This window comes from Porites lutea, chromosome 7, assembly GCF_958299795.1.
Source record: "Porites lutea chromosome 7, jaPorLute2.1, whole genome shotgun sequence".
Lineage (NCBI taxonomy): Eukaryota > Metazoa > Cnidaria > Anthozoa > Scleractinia > Poritidae > Porites > Porites lutea.
In genome coordinates this window covers 25,959,750-25,986,772 of record NC_133207.1, presented here as the reverse complement: position 1 = coordinate 25,986,772, position 27,023 = coordinate 25,959,750, and the positions used below count along the sequence as shown (strand labels likewise).

Below are 27,023 nucleotides of genomic sequence, written 5' to 3'. Positions count from 1 at the left end.
ATGAAATTGTCTCCAGCTGTTACACCTCGCTCGACCGTACGTTTCTTGGCTGTGACAGTGATGTTCTGTGCTGGTCTGGTTCATATCCTCGCTCTTGATGATCAACTGGCGCGAAAACCGCGAGGAGAAGATCGCGTATCTACTGAAGGCACTGTAGTTGGTGGACAACAATCGCTGCCGTACCGTGATCGAAGAACGGTGAAAAATAACCGAACTCCCAATCTGGCGGACTTTGCAAACCGGCTGAAAGATCTCGAAGAAAGGTAGCTAAAGGTATAATGTTAGCTCGGCGATTTGCTATCTCACTTTAATTTGAGAACTCATTTAATTTGAGGCCATGGGAACATTCTATTAGACACTGTTCATCGGTTACAATGTTCACACTGTTTGTAAAATGATGGATGTACTAACCTCATTTCCTCTTCTTTGCCAAGCCACAACAACAGCATACGTTTGTCTCGAATGATGATCAGACGATTTCATGAACTGGAGAAAAGGTTTGAGAAATGAAATTAAAAATTTTACCATTGTTAAATAAATATAATTGCTTTTTTAAACTAAGTATACTTCGATTCTGAAATTGCCATTGCATACTGGGGGAAATCTGTTCAATCTCTTGTCTAACGAAGCATGTGCTTTTGGCAACATGGCAAATCCCCTCTTTCCTAAAATGTGTAACGGCGACTCCAAAGGTCAGGAAGGGGGAAATTATAAGCCTTTAAAACAGTTTCAAAACTGTGCATAGGCTTGGGTCTCCTATTATAAAAGTACCTGGATACCCCCTTTAAACAGGAAAACGCTTTTTGTTGGCCGGCACTGATGAATGTTGAAGACTTGCAGCCCGTTTGTGTGGGAAGATCAGTTTTCAGATCCAGAATAGAGTATCCTTCAGTGTAGAGACCAGAGTAATTGTTGGTTATTTATAAACTGACTTGATGACAGTTTTTTTCCTTTCATCCACGCACTAATTTCCTAGAGCAGAAGAAGTGTAGCAAACACCACGAAAATATAACAATGCCTAACTCTTGTAAAGTTAAATTCAAGCCGCATTAAGGCGGAACTGGTAGTTGAACTAGGGCTAAAGACACGAAGGTCCCCGTTACACTATCCCTGACAATTTCTATGTTTGACTCTTTTTTGCAGATTTGATGGCTTACTGCGATTATCTCCTCGACCAGCGGGGGAATCTTACGGGTCACTTTTGACCTACATTCTTGGTAAAATATGTTGTTCACTATTGCAAACTAGTACGAAACTACCTATAAGCAACTAGCGAGTTTCATTAATATCAGTAGGCAACATGAACAGCCGGAAATATTCAATTCAGGTGTTTTGCCCTAAAGTTCTTTTAAAAACATAAAATAAGCGATTTTATGTTGTCGGTGATTTAGTGTTTTAGAATTCGTAAGCAACAATGTACCCCAAGAACCGGTATGTAATTCATTTGGCTGATAAATTTGCTTTATTTGTGAGTGGAAACACCCACCCTCTATACAGGGGATTTTTCCTTAAAAAAAAAAAAAGAAAGAAATAAAATATTGGTGGAGTTGGGGAGGGGGGGCACTTTCTAAGCGAAAAAGTATCGGCAATGGGGTTTTGACATCAGCGTGTTTCTTTTTCAGGACAACATATGCAGAACTCCGGAAAGGGACGAATTGGACCACCTGGCCCTCCTGGGAAACAGGGACCTGCTGGTGCTCCTGGGAAACAGGGGCCTGCTGGTGCTCCTGGGAAACCAGGACCAATTGGACCAAAAGGACCAAAAGGTATCAAGGACAAACGACATAGAGGTCAAGGGAAAAACTGAAGCTTTTATAACACCAATTGTGAATGTAGGAAAAAGAGGAAAAGAAACTCCTCTTTTAACATACCAACATTTACAAGTTAGCCACCTGGTTAGCTGTAATAAACAATAAGTTCTATTCATCGAATTTCAGCTAACATCTTATTTCTTTGTTATGGTGTTTTTGGGTCTTTTGCAAGCCGGCCATTTTTCAACCGTTATATTCGTGATTTGTAATCGTCACAATCCTACAGGAAAAAATAGTCTCGCGAACGCACCAATTTTGAGCCAAATGATGTAATACGTCGAGATTGAGTGCTTGGGGTCGTTTTTATACTTTGTAGGAGAACAGGGAAAACAAGGAACCAACAAGTCATTCCCAGGCCCTCCCGGTCCTAAAGGAGACCAGGGAGCAGGTGGAAGGACTGGAGCCCAGGGACCACAGGGTGCAAAAGGAGAAAAGGGACAGGATGGAGTTGGGAATTCAGGAGTGAAGTACGTTCGCTGGGGAAGGACCACATGTCCTAGTGGTGCGCAAGTAGTTTATAAAGGTATGCAAAAAGAAGCTTACATGATAGTTACTATTATGCCATGATTCTAAATACAGAAAGAGTGATAAGCTGAGGATTTTTATGACACTTATTCTGAATCATATTTAAAAGTGGCAACTATGAAATTTCTCTAAGCTTGTTACTTTTACTGGTCAATGACCCGGGTATCTCTTCAAGTTATCTTTTTGTTGCATCTTTCCAGCAGTGTAACTGGTTCATGCATAAGACAGAGTGAAATCTGGGTATGAGAGAGAAAGAGAGAGAGAAAACGCCCCTTGTTTTTCCCAACAATGCGCACTCTCACGGCATTGTTTACGTCGAGGTCACATGAAACTGTATCCCGCATAAAGTTTTTTTTACAGTCTATGTCGTCGATCGGATCCTTGAACATTGGATAATCACCCATGAAGCATAAATGATTACCGCTTGCTGAAATGTATTTTCATAAATTTGTAGTCTAATACGCTTTTCTTTTTAGTGATCAAAAGAAATAGGCAGACAATGAGTAGAGTATTGTAATAAATTTTTGCCTAAAAATGTTACAGCCGTTTGTGGTTTGTTGCTGATTAGTTTCTTATCTTTGACAATCCAGGAATTTTCACCTCCTAGCGATAATTGCGTGAACTAGGTGTTTTTCCAATTTTCTGAGTAAGAACTAATCAACAGAATCCTAGGGTTGATGTTTTTGAAAGTAAGAAAGGATTTCAAATTATTTTAAGGTGACTCGACCCAGTTTTTTTGAGGGGGTACCATCCTACTTTGAAGCTCTCTGGTATCCCCACCTTTACTTTTATCGTAAGTCTAACACATAAAATGGATAACATATAGATCAATCTACAATATAACATAAAATTTTTGGCGATCGGAGTAAATGTCACGTGGTTATAATGCCACGCCCCTTTGAGGTCTGAGTCGAAAATCTGCTGTTGCCGGCATTTTTTCGTGAAAATCTCTCGGCTACACATAGTGCGCATTAGTGCCTTGCGCTGAACAGAGTTTCACCAAAATCGCAAAGACCCAATTCGAGAAATTCAGCGGTTTCCAAATTTAGGTCATAATTTATGCGAAAATGATAAGCAAACTTTACACGGATTATATCTAATAAACTATGAGATTCATCCCTTTATTTTGGGCATCGTTATAACAGATGGGTCCTTGCAAGTCAGCAAAACGCTTTAGGGCCTTGTTAATGCGCGCGATTTCGAGCAAAGCAAACATATAGAAATTATAGTTTTCGCTATTTGTTGACGTTTGTCAGCGTTTAAGAGTCCTTCTCACGAAAAAAGCATTTTCTTAAAAATTCGTAGTTTTTTTTCCTTCAAATTTTTTCAGGGCCACAATTGATTAATTAACTACCCGGACTCTGAATTTCATGGTCATTGAAAAACTGTGACATTATCTTCTATAAGCCCAAACTTGAGTAAACATTGAAGATTTTTAGCGTTTTGGCTGAGTTTGTGCTTTGGGAGTTATCTATTGTTTCTAGTCTGTCATTATACAGCATTCTTGTTCAGCACGCGTGCAATGACCACGCTTGGCTGACTTTCGAATGCTCACCGAGATATTCCCTTCACGAGTTGGTTTAATTATTGGCTTGCATTAAAACTATGAAAAAATGATATTTTTGTAATAGTAAGTAGATTTAGTGTGTAGCACTTCTTGATTTTTTTGCAAAGGCACAAGAATTGATTAAAAATTGTTAGTTAAACCTCTATGTATCACGCGATGGCCTGTCTCACTGTACCAAAATTATCATATCTCGGTGAGCATTCGGAAGTCAGCCAAGCGCGGTCATTGCACGCGTGCTGAACAAGAATGTTGTATCATGACATGCTGTATTATGACCTAAATTTGGAAACCGCTGAATTTCTCGAATTGGGTCTTTGCGATTTTGGTGAAACTCTGTTCAGCGCAAGGCACTAATGCGCACTATGTGTAGCCGAGAAATTTTCACGAAAAAATGCCGGCAACAGCAGATTTTCGACTCAGACCTCAAAGGGGCGTGGCATTATAACCACGTGACATTTACTCCGATCGCCAAAAATTTTATGTTATATTGTAGATTGATCTATATGTTATCCATTCTATGTGTTAGACTTACGATAAAAGTAAAGGTGGGGATACCAGAGAGCTTCAAAGTAGGATGGTACCCCCCCCCCAAAAAAAAAAACTGGGTCGAGTCACCTTAACTGCGTTTTCCGATTTACTTTGGCAGAATGTTTTTCGCTTGCAATAACAGCTCACTCGAGTAAATGAGGCCATTTTGTTAACCCAGCATTTCCAAACAAGAGGAATTCAGTTGCCTAGAAATCAAAGTTAATTTTTGACAAAAGAAAATGAAAGCAAATGCTTGCGAAAATTCTTCATTTCAAATCACCAGGACAGAGAAAAGACGCCTTGCCTCCCTCAACCGCTAGCTGCCATTTAATGCACTTGCGAAGAGCGGAAAAGGAAAGTTTCGCCAGTTGACAGAATTTCCAAGAATAATTGTTAATAATTTTTTTTCCCTGTATCAGGTATAATGGGTGGAGAATTTTACAATCACCATGGTGGTGGAGCGAACTACCTCTGCCTTCCACACAATCCAAAGTATGGCAAGTACACAAATGGCCATCAGGCTTCCGGATAGATGTACGGTACTGAATATGAAGTGAGTCAGTACAGCGGTAACCCTTTTGAGAAAAATCTCCATAATCATGAAGCACCGTGTGTTATCTGCTTCGTCAAGTCACGTGGCTCGATGCTGATGATGCCTGCCAGGAATGACTGTCCGTCTGGATGGACCGAGGAGTATCATAGGTACCTGATGACAGAATTTTATGCCCACAAGCATTCACGTGATTTCATCTGTGTTGACGAGGATCCAGAGTTTGTTCCTGGTAGCCATGCCAGCAAGGATGGTGCTTTGCTGTACCCTGTGGAAGGTGTTTGTGGCTCACTCCCATGTCTTCCTTATGTCAGCGGTCGAGAGTTGACATGTGCTGTGTGCACCAAGTGACGGGAAGATACCTTTTACAGTGGCATGGCTACCATGCCGATGAGCTACGAAAACCAAATAATAATGGATAAATCAGTATATACTTTAAACTAGACTTAAGCCACACTGCGTTATCTGTTCTGCTGGCACTATAAGGCGCCAGAAAAGTTCGCTGTAGATTAATACGGGATGTAAGCAATAACAATTAAAATAAGGTGAAAACATTGATAAAAAATGTGTTTCTTTACTTCGTTTTTCAACCGATTCCAAGAAATCGGTACAAATGCCCTGGCTGACAGCAAGTAGCAAAGGCAATCTTTGACGACCCATGTTAACTTTAAACAAGTCCCTTTTTTTTGAGTCCAATGAAAGGAAGAAGGCATACAAGAGAAGAGAATTTCCTCACCAGATTGTAGATCGCCAAACTGGCGTTATTTACCTTTGAAAAGATGAATGTGCGAAGCGCGAGGCAAGGGGACACGGATTCTCGGGGAATCTGTCTTTATAAAGCCTACTAGCAGTAATCGTAGATTATAGTGCGTCGCCTTTCTCCATAAAGCATCTTAATCCTTTTTATCCCACACTGAGTTATGGGGAGTTGATTTCTCAAACGAAGTCACTTTTGTAAGAAATCCTCTGGTTTTTCCATTCCTGAATGAAACCTCTTCGGCGGAACTTTTGCATAGTACTGTTTATTTGTAACGCAAACATACTAATTGGCGCATGGCGCGCTCGGATGCTATTTTGACGTTTCAAGATGGCGCAGATTTGGAACCGACACACCGACAACCTCTTTTCTCGATTTCTCACGCTTGAAACATGCACAGGCCGCCCACGAACACACAGAACAGCCAACGACTCTCCTTCGTCGACGCAATATGATGTCTGCGCGCTGCCTGTGAACTGTGATCCCAGGTTTGTCGAGTACCGCTTCACACTGTGATCGCAATTACTCGCATGATCAATATACTTGATTGCACCTGATAGATAGACGGCGAACGGTGGTCCAATTTTCCTCAGGGCCGAGCATGGCGAGTAAAAAATTTTGTAAAAACAGATTATCAAGTTGCTGTCCGGCGAACTCTTGCAATGGCTACTCAATGGAAGAACAGCTAACAAATGCGAGAAATGTCACTATATTTTTAACCCATTAATTAAGCCCTGCGAGTGACAAATTTCTCCTTGAAATCAGGGGCGGACGGAGGATTTTGTGATAGAGGGGGCCTAGAGATATATAGTATAGAGTGGCAATATGGGCGCGACAGCGCCCATCAGGACTACGAACGGCGCACTTTTCTACGGAGTTTCGGGTGCATGCTCCTCCGGGAAAATTTTTCAGATTGAAGTTCTCTGAGATGCAATCTAGTGCACTCTGGACGCTTGAATTTAGCAAATGTCTGGATTCCATATTGAACATGTAATACTGAAATATTTAACAAGCCACAGGTGTGGTTGTGGTCAAAGAAGTAATTAACACTTTGTATGATGCTAGCAGGGGCCGAAGCGATTGCGGCGAGAGCACAATCTCCCGGCAAAGGCGGCAACGTTGGCCGTATTTATACTAGAAGACGTCTTAGGCCTGGTTCAGACGCCGTACTTTTCATGTGCCGAACCTAACTGAATAAGTTCGACTTTGGAGCGACAATGGCGCGACATCTGATTCAGACGGCGTACCGTGTGTCGAACCTAAGTTAAGTTCGACAAAAGTTCGACAGACTCTGTCGAACTTAACGCTTTTGCCGCACCAAACTAAAACTGCCGTACCAAATTGATTCAGACGCCGCTATTTTGCCGTACTTAATTCATCAGTTAGGTTCGGCACATGAGTGGAGCGGCGTCTGAACCGGGCCTTAGACATCCAGACGCATTAAACATCGGACGGTTAAGTGCGTCCCTTTTTTATACTAGACTTCTTAAATGTCTGAGACGACTAATTCATCTGTTAAGTGCGTCGATCGGACGCACTTAACTTCAGACGTTTTATTCATCTGAGGTTTAATGCGTCTGCCTTATTTCCCGTATTTATACTAGACGTCTAAGGCCCGGTTCAGACGCCGTACTTTTCATGAGCCGAACCTAATACATTGAATTAAGTACATGAAAAGTTCGGCGTCTGAATCAATTAGGAACGCCTGTTTCAATTTGGAACGGCTCACCCGTTCTTTTCGCCTAGCCCGGCCGGGAATTTCGCCTATGGATCGACTTTGGAACGCCTTTGATTCAGACGCCGAACTTTTCATGTACCGAACCTAATGCATAAATTCTTATAACGTATTTTGTAAGCAGTTTGACCAAAATGCGCATTTTTCGCCTTCTGAATTTAGTTCGGGTGGAATTAAGATCGGCGTCTGAATCAATTTAGCCGGTCTAAATAATTTGGGTCGGCCTTAATTCGAATTAGGTTCGGCTCATGAAAAGTTCGGCGTCTGAACCGGGCCTAAGTCGTCTAAGACGTCTTAGACGTCCTCTAGTGTGAATACGGCTATTGTCTCCCTGAAAAATTGTCAAATCCAGTTTGTTTGAGGCGGTCATTGGTCATTTGCGACAAAAATTGTAGGCTTCGAACACAGATTCTTTTCTCATTTGCAATGTTTATTAAAGAAAGTATATTAAAGTAACAAAGCTCGAAGCACCAGTCGACACACGTTTACTAAAAGAAAAAAATTCCCGGACAAAAGGGGGGGGGGGGGGCGGCCCCCCTTGGCCCTCCCCTTAATCCGCCAGTGGGAATATCAATGTTTTACACATTGTTGACGAGAATTAAGTACATGATCAAACACAATAAAACTAATTAAAACTTCAACAAATTCTCCCACTAATAACAACAACTTTTATTCAAACACGGTTAAAATTAAAGCTAATACAGCTTCGAAACACGGAACACTCACTCGATGGTGATATGACACAAGTCGTACTTGTTCTGTCCCCTCTGGATAATTAGACGTTCTAAGGAGGATGGAGTTATGTGATGAAATATTTTATAAATTAAAGTGGATATATATCTTGGCCTTGTACATGTCAAATAACGAGTCTCACTTGACTGATTTTCGAACGTCTACAGAGGGTAAGTAGCGGGGCAGTTTATATATGACTCTAGCAGCTCTGCCATAATGTTATAGATTCCAAAACATTTCTTAAAACATTCTTTTTATTGGTGGCACACCCCCAAATTGGTAGCGTAAGACCGCTTATTTGTAGCGTAAGACCACTTATTCTATAGAAAACGTGTAGGGACAACAAATGGATAAAGTATGGAATATTTTTTGAAGGATAGCTACCATACTTTACTTTGCAGTTTGGGATTTGTTGGGATCTGCGTTTTCTCCATGAAAATTTTACACAAACTTGTCCCCAGTTTACTAGTCGCCAAGTGCGAATCCCTTCTCGTTTTGGGAAGCCATGATGTTCCGTCGAGCAATCACTTTCTTCAGTTTTACACTGTTAAACTTATCTCCCTTTAGTAGTAGCCCTTTGGTCGGTGGAAATTGTCCCAAGGTTAGTGAAATGAAAGAAAATTTTACATGAAACATGAATTTTACATTTAAGTTATTGCTCTCTGAAATTTTTAAAGTGAAAGCAGCAAGCTTTGTGACGTCAATGTTATCGGTAAAAATGTCTGGTTTATTCAGATTTCTTCTCTTTTATCATTTTCTCTCAAGCACGAGGCACTTCTCGATAACTTCAAGCCTAATTATTTTTTAGACAAAGGGGAAACAATTGAGGTAAGATTTTACAAACAAATTGACGGTTCGGAGCCTAGTTTAACAGTCGTTCAAGTTTTTATAAACTCAAGATTAAATGATATCTTTTCGTTTTTTCGTAGGCATTAAGGTTTGGGCTCAGCTTATTCCTGAACCATGGAAGGATAACCGTGTAATTGTGAGTATAACTTTTCAGATACAATAGAAAGGTACTTTTATAGCTAGTGGAAAACAACATAAACTTTTCAGCTTGAGCGAGCCAAAGCGAAAACAGTCTGAATCAGAACGGTGTCGATGTTGTGGTTCAAAGTTTTCTTTGCTTTGATAATTTTCAAAACTGTGTAAAGTTTGTCATAATATGAATCAGCTAGTAACTTCATACTTAGGAAGGGCAGGTGGGCAGATGGTTACCAGAACTTTTTAGTACTGATACACTTTTTATTTTACTTAGATCGATTGTGGTCATCAATAAAGGAAAGGAAGGAAAAATAACAGCTGATTGAAAAATGTTACATGCCAAGGTGAAATTGAGCTTAGGCAGAAAATTATTTTTCAAGTGGAGAAATAAACTGTGGTCGGGGGCTGAGTGTCAAAATAATGTGAAGCATTGTCAGTCCCAAGCACTGATGCTGTTTATTAATTATTTCAACAGCAAAGATGTTTTTACATGTACCTATTAACTATTCGGGTTGTGAATTCTAAATCATTCTTAATAATATAGAACACCCTTAAGTTCTAAACATTGCATTCATGACTTTCAAGACATGAATTTAGATGTTAGAGCTGCAGATTCCAACTTCAATCAGGCAGAAATTTGAGATAATAATTCTGGCAGGCATTAAAGTAAGCAAGGTTTTATTCCTCTAGATTAAAAACTTGACTGTCCCTCACAGACTTTTGTCATCTGTTATGAAACCAATTGTTTTTCCCTATATGCTGTACCAGTAAAGATAATAAATTTGTCTGTCATTAGCATATACATACTTTGTTAATTAATTTCAGGGCAGCCTTTCAAATACTGAGTATCTAACATTCAACGTGAGGAGCTGGGAACAAAAAAAAACAAGGAACAGGAGTTATCTCTAGAAATGTTGTAAGTTAAAATAAAAAATATTTATATGGCAGTTAATAATAACATTGTTATTGTTGTTGGATTACAAAAATAACTCGCCGTCCCAACTGGGCTAGCCTACGTCGCAGGACACTCTAAACCGCCTGGATAACTAAGCAGTGTGTATATAGAGTGCAGTTGCCGAGTTGTACTAAATGGATTATAGTAACAGAGGAAGATCATTTCCAGGATTCTAATCCCTAGTCCCCCGGAGAAACAGAGAACGAAAAATCAAAAATTTACTTGAGAGGAATATGATTTATACGAGAGAACAGAGCTGATCTTGATCAATTCCCTCCTGCCTTTGAGCATGACACGTGGTCATGTCCTTCAAAGGTAAATTCCGCTGTTAGTATTCAACCTAGTTTCTGTAGTTTGATTCAGGTTCCTTTAATTCAGTAAATACAGGGAATCCTGCTTCAACCCAAGAGAGGATTTTACCTACGACAGCCGCACCGAAGTTGTGTTATCTATAAGTGCCACCGAATTTTGCAGAATTAAATATGACAAATTTTGTATGTTTAGACTTAACACAAAGCGAGTTCTTTTTTTCTCAATACGATCGACTAAGCGGAGTAAATTTTAGCGACCCGTTTACAAACAAAAGGACTCTGACTCATTAATACTCTTTCAAAGCTGTGTTAATTGAATGATTTTCTTTGTTTGCCACCTAGCCGAGATGATTCATGTCAATGCCTGTGTTTAAGCAATAAGCTCTCTCTCTCTCTCTGGGCTAAATCATGAAAGAGGCCTTCATAGGGGGGTATGTTATGGCTTTGTTTGTCATTCCTGAGCCTGCCTGAGCCTGTTGTAGGTTAGGAAAAAATATCGCTGTCGCGGAAAGTCGCTAGGGTAGAAAGTCGCTGTCGATTGGCATAAATTTCTGTGATACTCAATTTCAAATTTACGGCAGATATACAAAAGTCAGGATAAAGAGCCACAAAAAAACAAATTTTATTATAAACTTTCTCCCGCGGTGAATGTAAGTTACGGACGTACATTCTCGCGCGGGCCCGAATGGAGAGCTTGAAACCTCACTATCAAAAAAATTTCCGGAGGCTCAAATAAATAATCTTAACATGCAAATTTAGTAACAGATTTTCCATTATATAGTGGCCGGCAGAAGTAAAGATATACTCGGTACGGATTCCAATACTTAACTTAACCTCCACTTTTAACGCTACTGACCGGATTCAGATTGCGTCAGGCTTCTTGTGTAACAAAAATTCTTAATCTTGCTATGGAACACTGAGTTTGTCCGTTAGCGCCGTCTACAAACTTAATATGACTATACCGATACTATAGTAGACTGTTTACTTATTGTCCTTGCATATTTAAGTCTGTTGCAAGCTCACATCCGCCTTCCGATGGCCTTAGATGTTACGTCACAAGCGCGAAAAATTTCTCGTTCGAATTTTTGTACCTTCCGAGCTTCGATATTGACTTCACGTAACACCTTTTTGTGGAGGATAGACAAAAGGTTGTTTTCTGTTTCAAAAAGATCATTCTTTCCTTTAAAATGAAATTGTCTCCAGCGGTTACACCTCGCTCGACCGTACGTTTCTTGGCTGTGACAGTGATGTTCTGTGCTGGTCTGGTTCATATCCTCGCTCTTGATGATCAACTGGCGCGAAAACCGCGAGGAGAAGATCGCGTATCTACTGAAGGCACTGAAGTTGGTGGACAACAATCGCTGCCGTACCGTGATCGAAGAACGGTGAAAAATAACCGAACTCCCAATCTGGCGGACTTTGCAAACCGGCTGAAAGATCTCGAAGAAAGGTAGCTAAAGATATTATGTTAGCTCGGCGATTTGCTATCTCATTTTTGAGAACTCAGTTAATTCGAGGCCAGGGGAACATTCTATTAGACACTGTTCATCGGTTACGATGTTCACACTGTTTGTAAAATGATGGATATATTTACTAACCTCATTTCCTCTTCTTTTCCAAGCCACAACAAGAGCATACGTTTGTCTCGAATGATGATCAGACGATTTCATGAACTGGAGAAAAGGTTTGAGAAATGAAATTAAAAATTCACCATTGTTAAATAAATATAATTGCTTTTTTAAACTAAGTATACTTCGATTCTGAAATTGCCATTGCATACTGCGGGAAATTTGTTCAATCTCTTGTCTAACGAAGCATGTGCTCTGTTTGGCAACATGACAAATCCCCTCTTTCGTAAAATGTGTTACGGCGGCTCCTGAGGTCAGGAAGCCGAAGGAGGATATTATAAGCCTTTAAAACAGTTTCAAAACTGTGCATAGGCTTGGGTCTCCTATTATAAAAGTACCTGGATACCCCCTTTAAACAGGAAAACGCTTTTTGTTGGCCGGCACTGATGAATGTTGAAGACTTGCAGCCCGTTTGTGTGGGAAGATCAGTTTTCAGATCCGGAATAGAATATCCTTCAGTGTAAAGACCAGAGTAATTGTTGGTTATTTATAAACTGACTCGATGACAGTTTTTTTCCTTTCATCCACGGGCTAATTTCCTAGAGCAGAAGAAGCGTGGCAAACACCACGAAAATATAACAATGCTTGACCCTTGTAAAGTTAAATTCAAGCCGCATTAAGGCGGAACTGGTAGTTGATACACTGTCCCTGACAATTTCTATGTTTGACTCTTTTTTGCAGATTTGATGGCTTACTGCGATTATCTTCCCGACCAGCGGGGGAATCTTACGGGTCACTTTTGACCTACATTCTTGGTAAAATATGTTGTTCAATCCTATTGCAAACTACTACGAAACTACCTATAAGCAACTAGCGAGTTTCATTAATATCCGGTAGGCAACACGAACAGCCGGAAATATTCAATTCAGGTGTTTTGCCATAAAACTTCGGTCCTTTCAAAAACTTAAAATAAGCGATTTTATGTTGTCGGTTTAGTGTTATAGAATTCGTAAGCAACAATGTGGCCAAAGAACCGGTATGTAATTCATTTGGCTGGTAAATTCGCTTTATTTGTGAGTGGCATCATCCAACCTCGTTCCCAGGACTTTGTCCCTTAAAAAAATTTGAGGGAAAAAACCTTGGGACCGATGTTGTGACATCACCGTGTTTCTTTTTCAGGACAACATATGCAGAACACCGGAAAGGGACGAGTTGGACCACCTGGCCCTCCTGGGAAACAAGGACCGACTGGTGCTCCTGGGAAACAAGGACCTACTGGTGCTCCTGGGAAACAAGGACCGACTGGTGTTTCTGGGAAACAGGGACCGACTGGTACTCCTGGGAAACAAGGACCGGCTGGTACTCCTGGGAAACAGGGACCGGCTGGTACTCCTGGGAAACAGGGACCGACTGGTTCTCCTGGGAAACAGGGACTGGCTGGTGCCCCTGGGAAACAAGGACCGGCTGGTACTCCTGGGAAACAGGGACCAATTGGACCAAAAGGATCAAAAGGTATCAAGGAAAAACGAAACGGAGATGAAGGGGAAAAATGAAGCTTTATAACACCAACTGTGAGGGTAGAAGAAAGAGCAATAGAAACTCCTTTTTTTTGACAGTACCAGTAATTAGAAGTTAGCTAACCGGCTGTAAAGAACAAGTTCTGTTAATCGAATCTCACTAGAGGGTCTTTTACAAGCCGGCCATTTTCAACCCCCATATGCGTTCTTTATAATCGTCAAAATCCCATGGAAAAAATTTATGTTATGACACTTCCAATTTTAAGCACTGAAATATTCTAAAAATTAAGTTAAAATCTAGTGCTTGGGCTCTTTTTACACTTTGTAGGAGAACTGGGAAAACCAGGAACCAACAAACCATTCCCAGGCCCTCCAGGTGCTAAAGGAGACCAGGGAGCAGTTGGGAAGACTGGAGCCCAGGGACCACAGGGTGCCAAAGGAGGAAAGGGACAGGATGGAGCTGGGAAATCAGGGGTGAAGTACGTTCGCTGGGGAAGAACCACATGTCCTAAGCATGCTCAGATAGTTTATAAAGGTAAGGAAACAGGGGCTCACAAATGGTTCGTGACTATTTACCCGACTTAGTAACGAGGATCTCTTAAAAACTCGGCTTCTTAAGTCTGCATTTTTTTCTGAAAAACACAATGATTTTACTTCAGCAAATGAACTTGGATACTTAGTTTTATTTCTTTTTTCCCCTCTTTTCATTTCTTTTAAGCTTTTATTTTTTTATATATTATTGTGCGTAACCACTGCTCGCTTCGACTAGCTGTTGCTAACTTCGGGTCTTGTTCCTTTTTGTAAATTTGTCACGAATCAATAAACGTAACTGAACTGAACTCCTACATGATGGTTCTAAAGACAGAGAGAATAGAGAACTGAAAAGTGAGGACTACTCATTATTATTATCAAGGGAATTTTTATGTTCTGTGCAGTGTTTTTATTTGGCAATATTCCCCCTGACATTTCTCAAAGCTTTTTTCGTCTGTTAAATTAACCGGTTTAGTCTATAAAGTTAACATCATGTTTCGTTTTTGTTACCTATTTCCTGTATATTAACGCCCCCAACTCTTCTAACGTCACCAACCTCATCCCCATTGCTTTTTCCTTCCATTTTCCGAGGGGTTTAAGGTGGCTGAACACAGTTTTGGCAGTTTGTGAGTATATGGCATTTGCCAAATCATGGCAAGAGAATGGTTGCAGCTCAAAAGCTGATTATTAGATTTTCCTATAAACTTGCAAACAGCTTAATATGATTAATCATTACCATTTGAAAATTATTTGACCAAATCTTAACAGACCGGTTTTTAGATCATTAATAATATAATTGTACTGTAATTATAAAATGTGTCACAAAATTCGTCTGTTCAACCTCCATTTTAAAGTTCTTATAATTTAAAATACGATAAAAGTAAAAATTATGCTAAATATCACATTATTTTTATAAGTAGATTTTGAGATATCGTCTTCTCACAGAGTACCATTGCTTTTTTCGCCGCCATTTTTGTAAAACACGCGCCGTCAGGAGGGTTCCCGCCGACTGCCGGCAAAACTGTGTTTATCCACCTTAAAGCCCTTTGGAGGAGGTTGCAACGCCCCTTGTGATCTCAAAGCTGGATCTTCCACGGCCAACAATGAGGCAGAATGTGATCTGGATTTTTCCCCAACAGCGCGTACTGTCATCAGTTACTTTGAAGTCACAGACCATCTAACAACAAAACTCTTCTCCTTCAAAAAGCGCTGAGTTGGCAATGATGCAAAAGGGTAACAGTACGCTGTAACCTGACAATGATGATCGTTTGCCGAGATTTACTTTCATAAATTTAATTTGTGCACGTAGTAGTTTTTCTTTGTAGGCCATTTATCGGAAAGCTTTGTTCCCGCGAAACTCAGTTTTGGGATTCTTTGAAAACAAGAGCGGTCAAGTTTTAAGTTTCATTATGTCCTTTTATGATAATGAGAAAATTTAACTTAAAAAAGTAACGACCAAAATTGATCTTTCTCCTTGTTTTAGGTATAGTAGGTGGAGAAAGCTACAATCACCACGGTGGTGGGGCGAACTACCTCTGCCTTCCCCGCGATCCAAAGTACGGCAAGTACAAAAATGGCCATCAGGGGGGAGGATACATGTACGGCAGTGAATATCAAGTTAGTAACTACAACGGAAACCCTTTTAAGAGAAATCTCCATGATTATGAAGCACCGTGCGTTGTCTGCTTTGTCAAGTCACGTGGCTCGATGCTGATGATGCCCGCTAAGAATGACTGTCCATCTGGATGGACCGAGGAGTATCATGGGTACCTGATGACTGCTCATTATGGCCACCCGCATTCAACCGACTTCATCTGTGTTGACGGGGACCCAGAGTATGTTTCCGGTACAAAAGCCAACAGGGATGGTGCTTTGCTGTATCCTGTGGAAGGTGTTTGTGGCTCACTCCCTTGTCTTCCTTATGTCAACGGTCGAGAATTGACATGTGCTGTGTGTACCAAGTGACGGGAAGATACCTTTCACAAGGGCATGGCTACCATACCGATGAGCTACGACAGCAAAATAATAATGGTTAAATCAGTTTATACTAGTGTAATTCTTATTTTTTTGGACAACAAGTCAACCTTTACCTAGATAAAACACACTGCGTTATCTGGTCTGCTATCACTATGGCGCCAGAAAAGTTCGCGTAAATTAATACGGGATGTAAGCAATAACAATTAAAATCAGTGAAGGTGAAATTGATAAACAATGTCTTTCCTTACTTTGTTTTCCAACTGATTCCATCAAATCGGTACAAATTCGTTGGCAAGTACAGCAAGTAGCAAGGCCAATATTGAGCAGTCCATGTAAACTTTAAACAGGAGAGAATGACGGCTACTCTTTTGCTTTAAACGAGTCCCTGTTTTTTTGAGTCCGATCTCGGAAAGGAAGAAGACATGAAAGAGAAGAGAACGTCCTCATCATATTGTACCTCGCGCAACAGACGTTATTTGGCGTCACGAGCAACCAAAGAGGAGCACGAGGCAAGGGGACATATACAATAGGAAATTTGTCGTAGAGACTAAAGCCTGCGCTGCCTGTGAACTGTGATTCTAGGTTTGTCGCGCACACGTCACACTGCGCTCGCAGCTCCCGCCCGTGATCAATATATTTAATTGTACCTGGTAGGGGATGGGACGGTGAATTTTGTAAGAACAAATTATGGAGTTGTAGTCCGGCGAGCTCTTTCGATGTCTACTCTATGGAAGAACAGATAAAAAAAATGCGAGATCATCAATGCGTTACAAAACATATTGGTGACGAGAATTAAGGACATGCACACACAATGAATTTATTTAAAACTTCAACAAATTCTCCCACCAAGACCACTAATTCTATAGGAAACGTGTTGGGACAACAAAGTGGATAAACGATGGATAATGTTATGAAGGAAATCGCAAATTTTACACAAACTTGTGCCCAGTTTCCTACTCGCCCCGTCTAAGTCCCTCCTCGTTTTGGGATGCCATGATATCGATCCTTTCGAGCAATCACTTTCTTCAGTTTTGCACTGTACTTATCTCCTTTGAGTAGAAACCCGCTGGTTGGTAGAAATTGTCCCAAGGTTGGTGCGATGTAATGATATTTAATTATAAAACTTGAATTTTACATTCAAGTTATCGCTGTCTAAAATTTCTCAGTGAAATCAACAAGCCTAAGTTTGTAATCGGTGAAAATGTCTGGTTCATTCAGATTTCTTCTCTTTTTATTATTTTCATCCAAGCACGAGGCACTACTCGATAACTTCAAGTCTAGTTATTTTTTAGACAAAGGGGAAACAATTGAGGTAAGATTTTACCAACAAATTGACGGTTCTTATCTTAGTATAAAGTGTTTGAAGCCTAGTTTAACAGTCGTTTATATAAACGTAATATTAATGATATTTTGTCGTTTTTTCGTGAGCATACAGGTTTGGGGCTCAACTAAGGGCCTGTTTACATGGAGGTGAGGGACCCCAGGTGGGTAAGGTAACCCGCTTAGGTGGGGTAAACCGTCTTTCCATATAGTCTATTGTTTTAATTTGATTGCGTTTACATGATAGGTGAGGTGACCCGCCGAGGCGGGTAGCCCGGTCTGCCAGACCGCGTACCCTCTCAGTCGTGGCCAAATTTTGCCATGTAAACGTTTCAAGGTGAGGTAACCCTCCTAGCCGGGTCGGATTCGTGATACATCAAATTCGCGCAAAGTTCACTTTGGCGGTGGCTTTGCATCATTATAAGTAACAATAGAAAGCCACAGCATCGAAAGTTTTAGCAAGAGCAGCAAGTGGGAGCAGAAGCACATTAATCGCCAAAACGCGTGGTCTGCCAACATTTTTCTTGTTTACGTGCTCAGCGACCAGATTGCATGTAAAGATTGCATGTAAACGCGGGATATTTTTTTACCCCACCTAAGCGGGTTACCTCACCTGCCTGGGGTCCCCCACCTCCATGTAAACAGGCCCTTATTCCCGAACTGTGGGAGGATAATCGCGTAATTGTGAGTAAAAAACTTACAGATACAATGGTAAGGAACTTTTTATCTTTGAAAACAACACAAACTTTACAGGTTGAAAAAATTAAAGGTTTGTTTTTAGTGTAAAGTGTACTTTTCTTATCCAGTTAGTTTACAGGCACTCCATTCAAATAACTAGCTAGAAACAGATAACCCAAATAGAACATAACAGGATTAAAAACCCCAACTGACAGGAGGCAGCCACCAGTTGGCTATTAACAAGCGTGGCCGAAGATTTAAACTCGGGGCGACAGGGAACAAAATCCAGCAAGTGACCAGCCCGGGACTCAAACCCTAGACCGCCGGATTGCGAGTCTGACAAGGTGACCACTCGTTTATGCTGCCTCCTTAAAGCTAGAGCGAGTTATAAAGCAAAAACAGTCTGAATCAGAACAGTGTAGATGATGTGGTTCAAAGTTTTCTTTGCATTGATAATTTTTGAAACAGCTTAAAAAGTTTGTCACAATATGAATCAACTTAGTTATGTAAGAAACTACATCACTATGACTTAGGAAAGGTGTTGACAGTTGAGATAGGGTCAAAAAGCTTCTGAGTAGTGACCCTTTTTCACAACAGAAACAAACATTGTGCATTCATTTCAATTTTTGATTCTATGGATCAGATTTTAAGTAACTGCCCATGTTCTTACTTGCGTTTTTTTACCTTAGCTTGTCCAAAATGTGAAAATAATCTTTGTTGATGGCCAAGCTTTTATAGATGGTTTTCCAAGTGAAGGTTACGTTTTTCTCCATATAATGATTACTATACTTTACTAAGCACATAGTTCCTGCCAAAAAGAAGATCAACACCGCAAATAAAACTGATGTCTTGATTTTTTCAACAAATTCTATTCACAATTATCCTAGGGAGACAGCCGTTATTTGCGAACAACATTGCCGAGACTCAGTGTCGTTTATCTTGTTATTCATTGCAAAATCACGTTTGATATTTGAATTTTTGCATAAATTATGAGATCTAAAATGTATCTTGTAAATTTTTTCAGTGAAGCTGATTATGGGCTTCCAGAGGGCAAAATATTTTTTTGGCAATGTTTATTGTATGCCCTTTGAAATGAGGTATAGCTTTCTAAGCTAGGGTAAGTAACAGTGGAGATATAATTGTTTTAAAATGTGTGGTCAATTAATTTGCTGTTTGCGAGTCTGTCATAAATGAGTTAAGGGACAGCATCCTTTTCTGTCCCTTTGTTTCTTTCACTATTAAAATACCGTACTTTAACAAGTTGAACGTTTTCTATTTATTTTGAGTCTGAGCGGAATGGAATGGGCAAAACGCCGGTGGTCATAGTTTAAAGTGTCAACTGCTTGAAGGCGTTATCACTGGACGTAAAGTTGCTGAAAGCTCTACCCAACTGTCCTGTCATGGCGAGTCTTTCGCTGTTTCAAAACGAGTGTCCGCTCAAAGGGTTGGCTGTTGTAGCTTCCGATTTACCGAGATTGTCAAACAAAATAGCCTATCCTGAGTGGAATAGAATGGAGAAAAAGCTGATAGTCACAGTTTAAAGTGTTGATTGCTGGAAGGCTTTATCACTCGTCGTAAAGTTGCTCATAGCTCTTCTCGACTGTACGGTTTGAGCAATGTAATGGTGAGTCTTTCTCTGTGTCTAATCGAGCGTCACTCAAGATTTTAGCTTTTGCATCTTCTGATTCACAGGCTACAGAATGAAAAATTAGGCTTCTGTCTACTCTCGTCGACCGCAATAAAAGACATGTGACTATTTCGAAATTAGTTGAGTAGAGCTTTCAGCAACTTTACGTCGAGTGGCAAAGCCTTCCAGCTGTTAAAACCTTAAACTGTGACCATAGGCTTTTTCTCGACGGTATTTCGCTCAGGATAGGGTATTTTGATTGATGACTTCGGTGAATCAGAAGATGCAAAAGCCAAAGTCTTGAGTGACGGTCGATTAGACAGAGAAAGACTCACCATTACATTGCTCAAACCGTACAGTCGAGAAGCGCTTTCAGCAACTTTACGTCGAGTACCAAGCCTTCCTGCTGTTAACACTTTAAACTGTTACTATAAGCTTTTTCTCCACGGTATTTCGCTCAGGATAGGCAATTTTGATTGGTGACTTCGATGAATCAGAAGCCGCGAAAGCCAAACTCTTGAGTGACGCTCGATTACAAACAGCGAAAGACTCGACATAACATTCCTCAAAACCATGCAGTTGAGTGCAAATTTCTGCAACTTTACGGGGCATGATCCAGCCTTCCAGTGGTGAACACTTTAAACTGTGGCCATCGGCGTTTTCCCCATTCTATTCCCTTCAGGAAATTATATTTTGATTGATGACTTCTCTAAATCATAGGCCGCAACAGCCGAAAAACGTTAACGACACTCGTTTTGAAACATCGCAAGACTCGCCATGACATTCCACGCAGCTGCATGATAATTATCATTAAAATAATACTGAATCTTCTTTGTTTGGTCATGACATTTGCTTGAAAGGCCGGCTAGATACCTTCTCAACATTCTCGGCATTCAAGATACATAATTCCGTTAGCCTGTTGGTTAAAATAACGAAGAAACCAAATAGCATCGGGCGTCCATCTTGGTGCTTCGCGCCAAAACAGAGCAGCAACTTTGTAACCGGATGTGATGTCATAAATCGGTGGATCATAGGTACACGAAACAAGTACTAGGCGCTATTGGAGTCGTGGGGCCCCCCCTTGCACCAACATAACAAGCATTACAACTTGCACACGAAAATTTATAGACCACACGCGTGCGTAGCCCCTCAGGCACAGCATCTTTCACATTGAAAAGATTCCTGACTTTGAAAGTAGTAAAGACTAACATTAAATCAATAGGTTTACGTAATCGGTTAGCAAGTTTGCGTATACTCCTCTGTGCCGTGAGTGAGAATCGCCAACGTAAGGGATTTTAAAGAAGAACATTAACCTGACTCTCTCCCTGTAAAGAACTAAGCGTCACTCATTTAATTTTGTCTTAGTACGCAATATTGACAACGCAATGTAACGAACTTTGTAAGATCGCGCGCGCTTTAAATTCAACGGCGATTTCAAAATATGTAACACTGAAGATGACGGATGTACCGTCGAAACATGTCTGGAAAATTAAAGAAAGTTGTTATGTTTATACGACTATCTTTAAACGTTAATTTCACCAATGAGACAATGTGTGTTTCCACAGTCTATTCAATATGCAGAGGGCTGTGTTCATCAACGAAAAGACAAACCTCTCTAACAATCTCGCCTCCCCTATTACGCAGACTAACTCGCCGTCCCAATTGGGCTAGCCTGCGTCGCAGACACTCTAAACCGCCTGGATAGCTAAGTAGTGTGCATATAGACGTACTTACCGAGTTGTAGCAAATGGATTACAGTAACAGAAGCAGATCATTCCTACACAGTAATTTTCAAGGAGTTATAATAACTCCTCTAGTGGGGCTAATTTAAATCCTTAGGGTGGAGTTATTTTTTTGGGAGTTATTTTAACTCCAAAAAGGAGTTTAAAGAACTCTTTTTCAGGGGTAAAAGTGACCCCAGATATTGAGGAGTTAAAATAACCCCAAAAAAGGAGTTATCCTGTACCCGAAATTTTTATTCCACTTTCAGAGTTAAATTAACTCCAAAAAGCGTAAAAATAACCCATGTAAGGAGTAAAAGTAACCCCGTTTCGGAATTATTTTAACTCCAGACTGGGAGTAAAAAGAACTCTTTTTCAGGAGTAAAAATGACCCCAAATTCGGAGTTAAATTCGGAGTTAAAATAACCCCCAAAAAGTGTTTATCCTGTACCTAAAATTTTTACTCGATTTTTGGAGTTATAATAACTCCCTAAAAATTACGGTGTAGGATTCTACGGTGGCCCAGAAGGGTCACACATGTAAATTAAAAATGTTGCTGCAAACTAAAATTGGATTGTCCCCCGGAGCGACAGAAAACGATAAATCAAAAATATACTTAGACGAATATGATTTATACCCGGGGGGGGGGGGGGGTACTCCCCAATATGGGCTATATAGGTATGTGCGGCCCCAAAGGGTAGGGTTTTTCAGCCGTTTTGGTCATAAATTGGGTATCGATTTTGGCTATTTTGCCGCCATTTTGGTCATAAATAGGGTAACGATTTTTGCACTGTAGTCTTGAATGCACTTTTTTTAGAAGAAGCTACTTCCTTATCATGTCCCCCTCCTTCATAAATAGGGTAGGGAAAATCGCAGATTTTGGTCATAAATAGGGTAAGGGTTTTGGGAAGCGGGCCGCACACCCCTACCCAATTTTTCTGCGAGTACCCCCCCCCCCCGGGGATTTATACGAAAGAACAGAGCCGATGTTGATCAATTCCCTCCTGCCTTTGAGCATGACACGTAGCCATTTTCTTGAAGGTAAATTCCGCTCTCAGTTCAACCTAGTTTCTGTAGTTTGATTCAGCTTCCTTTAATTCAGCAAATACAAAGGAAATCCTGCTTCAACCCAAGAGAGGATTTTACCTACGACAGCCGCACGAAAAATGTGTCATCTACAAATGCCACCGAATTTTTTAAAATTTAGTTTGACAAATTTTGTATGTTTAGACTTTCACAAAGCGTGTTCGTTTATCTCAATACGACAAAAAGGAGTAAATTTTAGATCTTTACAAATAAAAGAACTTTCATTTATACTCTTTCAAAGCTGTGTTAACTGAATGAATTTCTTTGTTTGCCACCTAGCCGAAATGATGTTAATGACTGTGTTAATTTTAAATTTAGCCCGCGAGCAATAAGCTCTCTATTTAGGGCAAATCATGAAAGAGGCCTTCCAAGGGGTATGCTGTCGCTTTGTTTGTCATTCCTCAGGCTGCCTGTAACCTGGTAGTTTAGGAAAAAAATATCGCTGTCGCATTTTAGCAAGGTCGAGAAAGTTGCTGTCGTTTGGCATAAATTTTTGTGATACTCAATTTGAAATTTACGGCAGATATACAGGATATAGAGCCACAAAAGAAAAAATGTTATTAAACTTTCTCCCTCTTGCTGAAAAGTTATACGCACATGCGTTCTAGCGCAGATCGCTTGGCTCGCCCGAATGGAGAGGTTGAAACCTAATCTCGTACCCAGATCTCCCACGGCCAAGGGAAAGGGAGATCTGGTAAAGTTCGATTTCGATCATGCTCAGTAGAAGCGAGGCCCGATATACGGGCCTTGCTATAACTGCGCATGTTCGTGCTTACTGTTCGGGAAAGAAAGGAAAACATGGATTTGGACAGTGTTCTTGAAGATGTTCTTCGAAGTAGCGGTCAAGGAAATCTTATACTGAAGCCTAGACAAAAAGAAGCTCTACAGTCCATTGTTTTTAAAGGTCAGGATTGTTTAATTGTTCTTCCAACTGGCTACGGAAAGTCGTTGATCTACCAAATACTACCATCACTGTTTCATAAAATTAGTGCGAGGAACCTTTCATCGAAGGACAAGTCAATTGTCATTGTTGTTTCTCCTTTGAATGCCTTAATTGATGACCAAATAAATAAACTTAAATCAGCTGGTGTCAATTGTACAAGTTTGCGTGTTTGTGGTGACGAGGTTGATGGCGCATTTGAAGAGAAAATTCTTGAAGACCTTCAAGCTGGAAAGTTTGAATTAATTTTTACACACCCCGAGGTAGCAGTAAGCAACAGGCAATGTAGAGACCTATTTTTGTCGGCTTACTACCAGAAAAATGTTAGGGCTGTGGTGGTTGATGAAGCACATTGCATCATTGAGTGGTAAATTATGATTATCATTACTTTTTGTTGTTTTTCTCTGTTTGATCATTTTGTTATTACTTTTAAGGTTATAAGCTTACTTTATGTTAGGGCTAAAAATGGCCCCTACACGTATTGTTAAGTTCCTGTTTCCTAGACTCAAATTTTTGGGTTACATGATCACTTTTGTCACCTCACACCTGAAAGGATTTAACATAAAGTTAGTTGCGTAGTCAGTCATCCTTAGTTGCTACTTTATGAAGATTTCACAAAGGTTATAAATTCAATGTTCTCACACCGGGATCCAGACTCCAAAATTTGAACTATACAATGAAACTCAAAGTTTACTATGCGTGTTTACTATGTGTGTTTACTTTGCAAGGACACAATGAGCTGTTTCTATTCTTATCATTGCAGTAATGATATTTATTGCCTTATGCAATGTACATGCTAGATCAACTAAATGAAAAGGTTTTATTATGTGCAAAAGCAGCTATCTTGGTATTTCAATTGCTTCTGATGGATGCCTTGATCAGATCACCAAAAAACTAATATTCATAGACCTGTTATGCTTGTAGACTTTGTTTTCTCAATGTGTAAAATTTTGATGCTCTCAAGAGGTATCATGTGATATGTTTTCTCAAATTTAATGCACATCTTTAAAATTTGAAAGAAACAGTTCTGTTCTCCAAGTATGATCAAATGACTTATATTAAGGCAACAATGCACACAAGCAAAAGAAGTCTTTACAAAGTACAAATGACTGTTTGGGTTCATTTAAGTAGCAACTCGATACTTATCTTCACCATTTGTTTTCCAGTGCATACCTGTGGCCAGTTCAAATTAAATGTCATTCATTTTTAGTGCAACTGTGTGTCCTCCTTTCACACTAGTATGAATCTCTAACTTCCCTAAATATTCCATCACCACGTTGTTTAACAGCGACAGTGAATGTTTGAAACACAGTATAATCTAACCGTAAATTAATGACCTAAGTCCATCACAGAAAGCTGGTGGGAAATTAAAATAAAAATTATGTTCAAAACAATACGACTGGGAATTCTAAAATAATTTGTTATCCAAAACTTTAAAAAATGTCACTCTTAGAGATGCTAAATTCCTGGATGGTGCCATTTTGAATGAATGAATGTTATGTGATAAATATTATTTTATTAATGTTAAGGTGATTCCCTAGTTTTGCACTGCGCATCTCTTACTGCGCATAACAAGATGGCCGCCGTAAAAAAGAGCATGTGAAGTAATATTATTAAAATGAAGTTGACTGAAGAGAAACGCTATTGGAATTTTTGCTTGCTGTTGTTTTTTGCCGAGGTGAGACTCAATGTGTTGGGAATGTGCATAACGTAAGCAGTACGCGTGTTGCTGAGTTCGATCTCCTCTCGGAGAACCTCGATAGTGGATGTTTAACTTGTGCTTACTCACTTTGATTTTCATTTAAACACTTTCTTTATCACATTGTGTCCTAAATGTGATATCTCGATGTAAATTCTGTAAAAACTGATTTTTTAATACTTTCTTCCCCCTCTCACATACATTCTATTTTGAAATTTGCCCCAGTCCTCTCTCAAAAATCGGAGAAAATGCGTTTGGTGCGCACTTTCTGCAGCTCTACCGCAAAAACGAGTACGGTGACCCCCATTTTTTATTTCATGATTTTAATAAGGACAGTGCTTCCTTTCGATAAGAAAAAAATTGGCACAAATCTATGTTCAGTTTTTTGGCAATTTTACTAAATTGTACGGATTGAGCCATCACGGGTCGAAAAGCGCGCGTCCAATTTAATTCTACTTTGGAGCGTAAAGTAAAAACAAGGGCATTAAAAGGCATTTTTCTGGTACGTAAGTGGATAAACAATACATTAAAGCCAAATTCTGTGTGATGTCACATGCATCATCGAAAAAATCTCTTCTTTTTGTCTAGTTTTGCGCTGCCCGCGGTTTTTGTAAAAGGGTCCAAAATAGCCATATTTGTCAGCATTGTGACGTCAAAACGAGCACGGTGACCCCCACTTTTTATTACTTTTTTATCATCTTCTTGACTTGTTACATCAGCGTACCAAGTTTTAGCTAAAATCTATGTTAGGTTCTTTTACTATGGAATCACCTTAAGCTGGTTAAACAAAATATTTTCAGTTACATCACGTAATAATAACAGAAAAGTGAACCTTGAACCTTTAAGCCCCAGTAATGACCTCTCATTAAGCAGAGGCCAAGAGATTACCAGTGGCTAAGCTTCTTGATATTTCAGCAACCTCTGTATAGTGCTACTAGGGAAAATGTACACCTAAGAGCAGTTAAGGGAAATTTCATCAGTGGGGCTTAAAGGGTGAAAAGCTAATATAACTACATGGCCATATTGTTACTAATAACAAAGTTATTGCAGCCTTTTTCTTCTTAATTCGACCCTACTAGAACGGCTTAGTTACTTGAAAGTCCCCTTACATGTAGTCATTATCCGTAATTCTTGTGGCCAAATTCTCTTATTTTAGTGGCAAGTATAACAGCATTTCAGTGTATCACAATAGCATTTTTACTTTGTGTTTCATTGTTTAGGGGGCACAACTTCAGAAAAGACTACAGAAAACTAGGAACACTTTCCTCGGTATTCCCCACGGCTAAGATTGTTGCCATGACAGCAACAGCAACAAAGGAATATCAAACAAGCATTATGAAAAGTCTGAACATGAAAGATCCCAAACTTGTAATTACAAATCCTTACAGGCCTAACATTTTTTATGAAGTACAGCAAAGGCCATCCTATCTTAAACAAAGTAACATTAACCAGTTTGAAGAAATTCTTTCACCCATAGCAGATGAACTCATTATTTGCAATATTAAAATGCCTGTCACTATTATTTACTCATCATTAGAAATGTGTGGAGTTGGGTATGCCTTTTTGGAGAGAGCTTGGGGATCACCAGTTCTACCCGATTGGGGTTCCCCAAATTCCCCAAAACAGGCTTTTTGCTCAATTTCACTCGCCACAGACAGACAAAATGAAACATGAACTTATTAGCAGCATTATTTCACAGTCATGCAAACAGAGAGTAATATTTGCTACAGTGGCATTTGGCATGGGGGTCGACTCTCCTTGTATTGAAAGGATAATTCATTTTGGTGTGCCTTGAACTATGGAGAGTTTTTTTCAAGAAAGTGGGGGAGCTGGAAGAGATGGGAGGCCTGCCAAATCAACTCTTTACTTCAACAACAATGATATTGGTGCAAATGTTGAAGGAA

General features: G+C 39.9%; 2 protein-coding genes and 1 pseudogene across 2 annotated transcripts; all 3 read left to right on the top strand.

Moving 5' to 3' along the window:
- LOC140944688 (uncharacterized) lies at positions 1-5,546 on the top strand (annotated as a pseudogene).
- Positions 5,547-11,591: 6,045 nt separating this feature from the next.
- LOC140943639 (uncharacterized) lies at positions 11,592-16,251 on the top strand. Its single transcript, XM_073392760.1, has 6 exons — positions 11,592-11,905; positions 12,077-12,139; positions 12,765-12,838; positions 13,203-13,328; positions 14,001-14,075; positions 15,555-16,251. The coding sequence occupies exons 1-6, from the start codon at positions 11,643-11,645 to the stop codon at positions 16,034-16,036; spliced, it is 1,083 nt and encodes a 360-aa protein (XP_073248861.1). The 5' UTR covers positions 11,592-11,642; the 3' UTR covers positions 16,037-16,251.
- Positions 16,252-23,154: 6,903 nt separating this feature from the next.
- LOC140944857 (ATP-dependent DNA helicase RecQ-like) lies at positions 23,155-26,793 on the top strand. Its single transcript, XM_073393962.1, has 2 exons — positions 23,155-23,787; positions 26,340-26,793. Exons 1-2 carry the CDS (start codon positions 23,243-23,245, stop codon positions 26,791-26,793), a joined length of 999 nt encoding a protein of 332 aa, XP_073250063.1. The 5' UTR covers positions 23,155-23,242.
- The last annotated feature ends 230 nt before the right edge of the window (positions 26,794-27,023 follow it).

Coding starts and splice junctions, on each gene's coding strand:
- LOC140943639 (XM_073392760.1), top strand. CDS start 11,643: ATGAAATTGTCTCCAGCGGTTACACCTCGCTCGACCGTACGTTTCTTG. Junction 12,140..12,764: donor TTTCATGAACTGGAGAAAAG/GTTTGAGAAATG, acceptor TCTTTTTTGCAG/ATTTGATGGCTTACTGCGAT. Junction 14,076..15,554: donor TGCTCAGATAGTTTATAAAG/GTAAGGAAACAG, acceptor TCCTTGTTTTAG/GTATAGTAGGTGGAGAAAGC.
- LOC140944857 (XM_073393962.1), top strand. CDS start 23,243: ATGTTCGTGCTTACTGTTCGGGAAAGAAAGGAAAACATGGATTTGGAC. Junction 23,788..26,339: donor GCACATTGCATCATTGAGTG/GTAAATTATGAT, acceptor TTCATTGTTTAG/GGGGCACAACTTCAGAAAAG.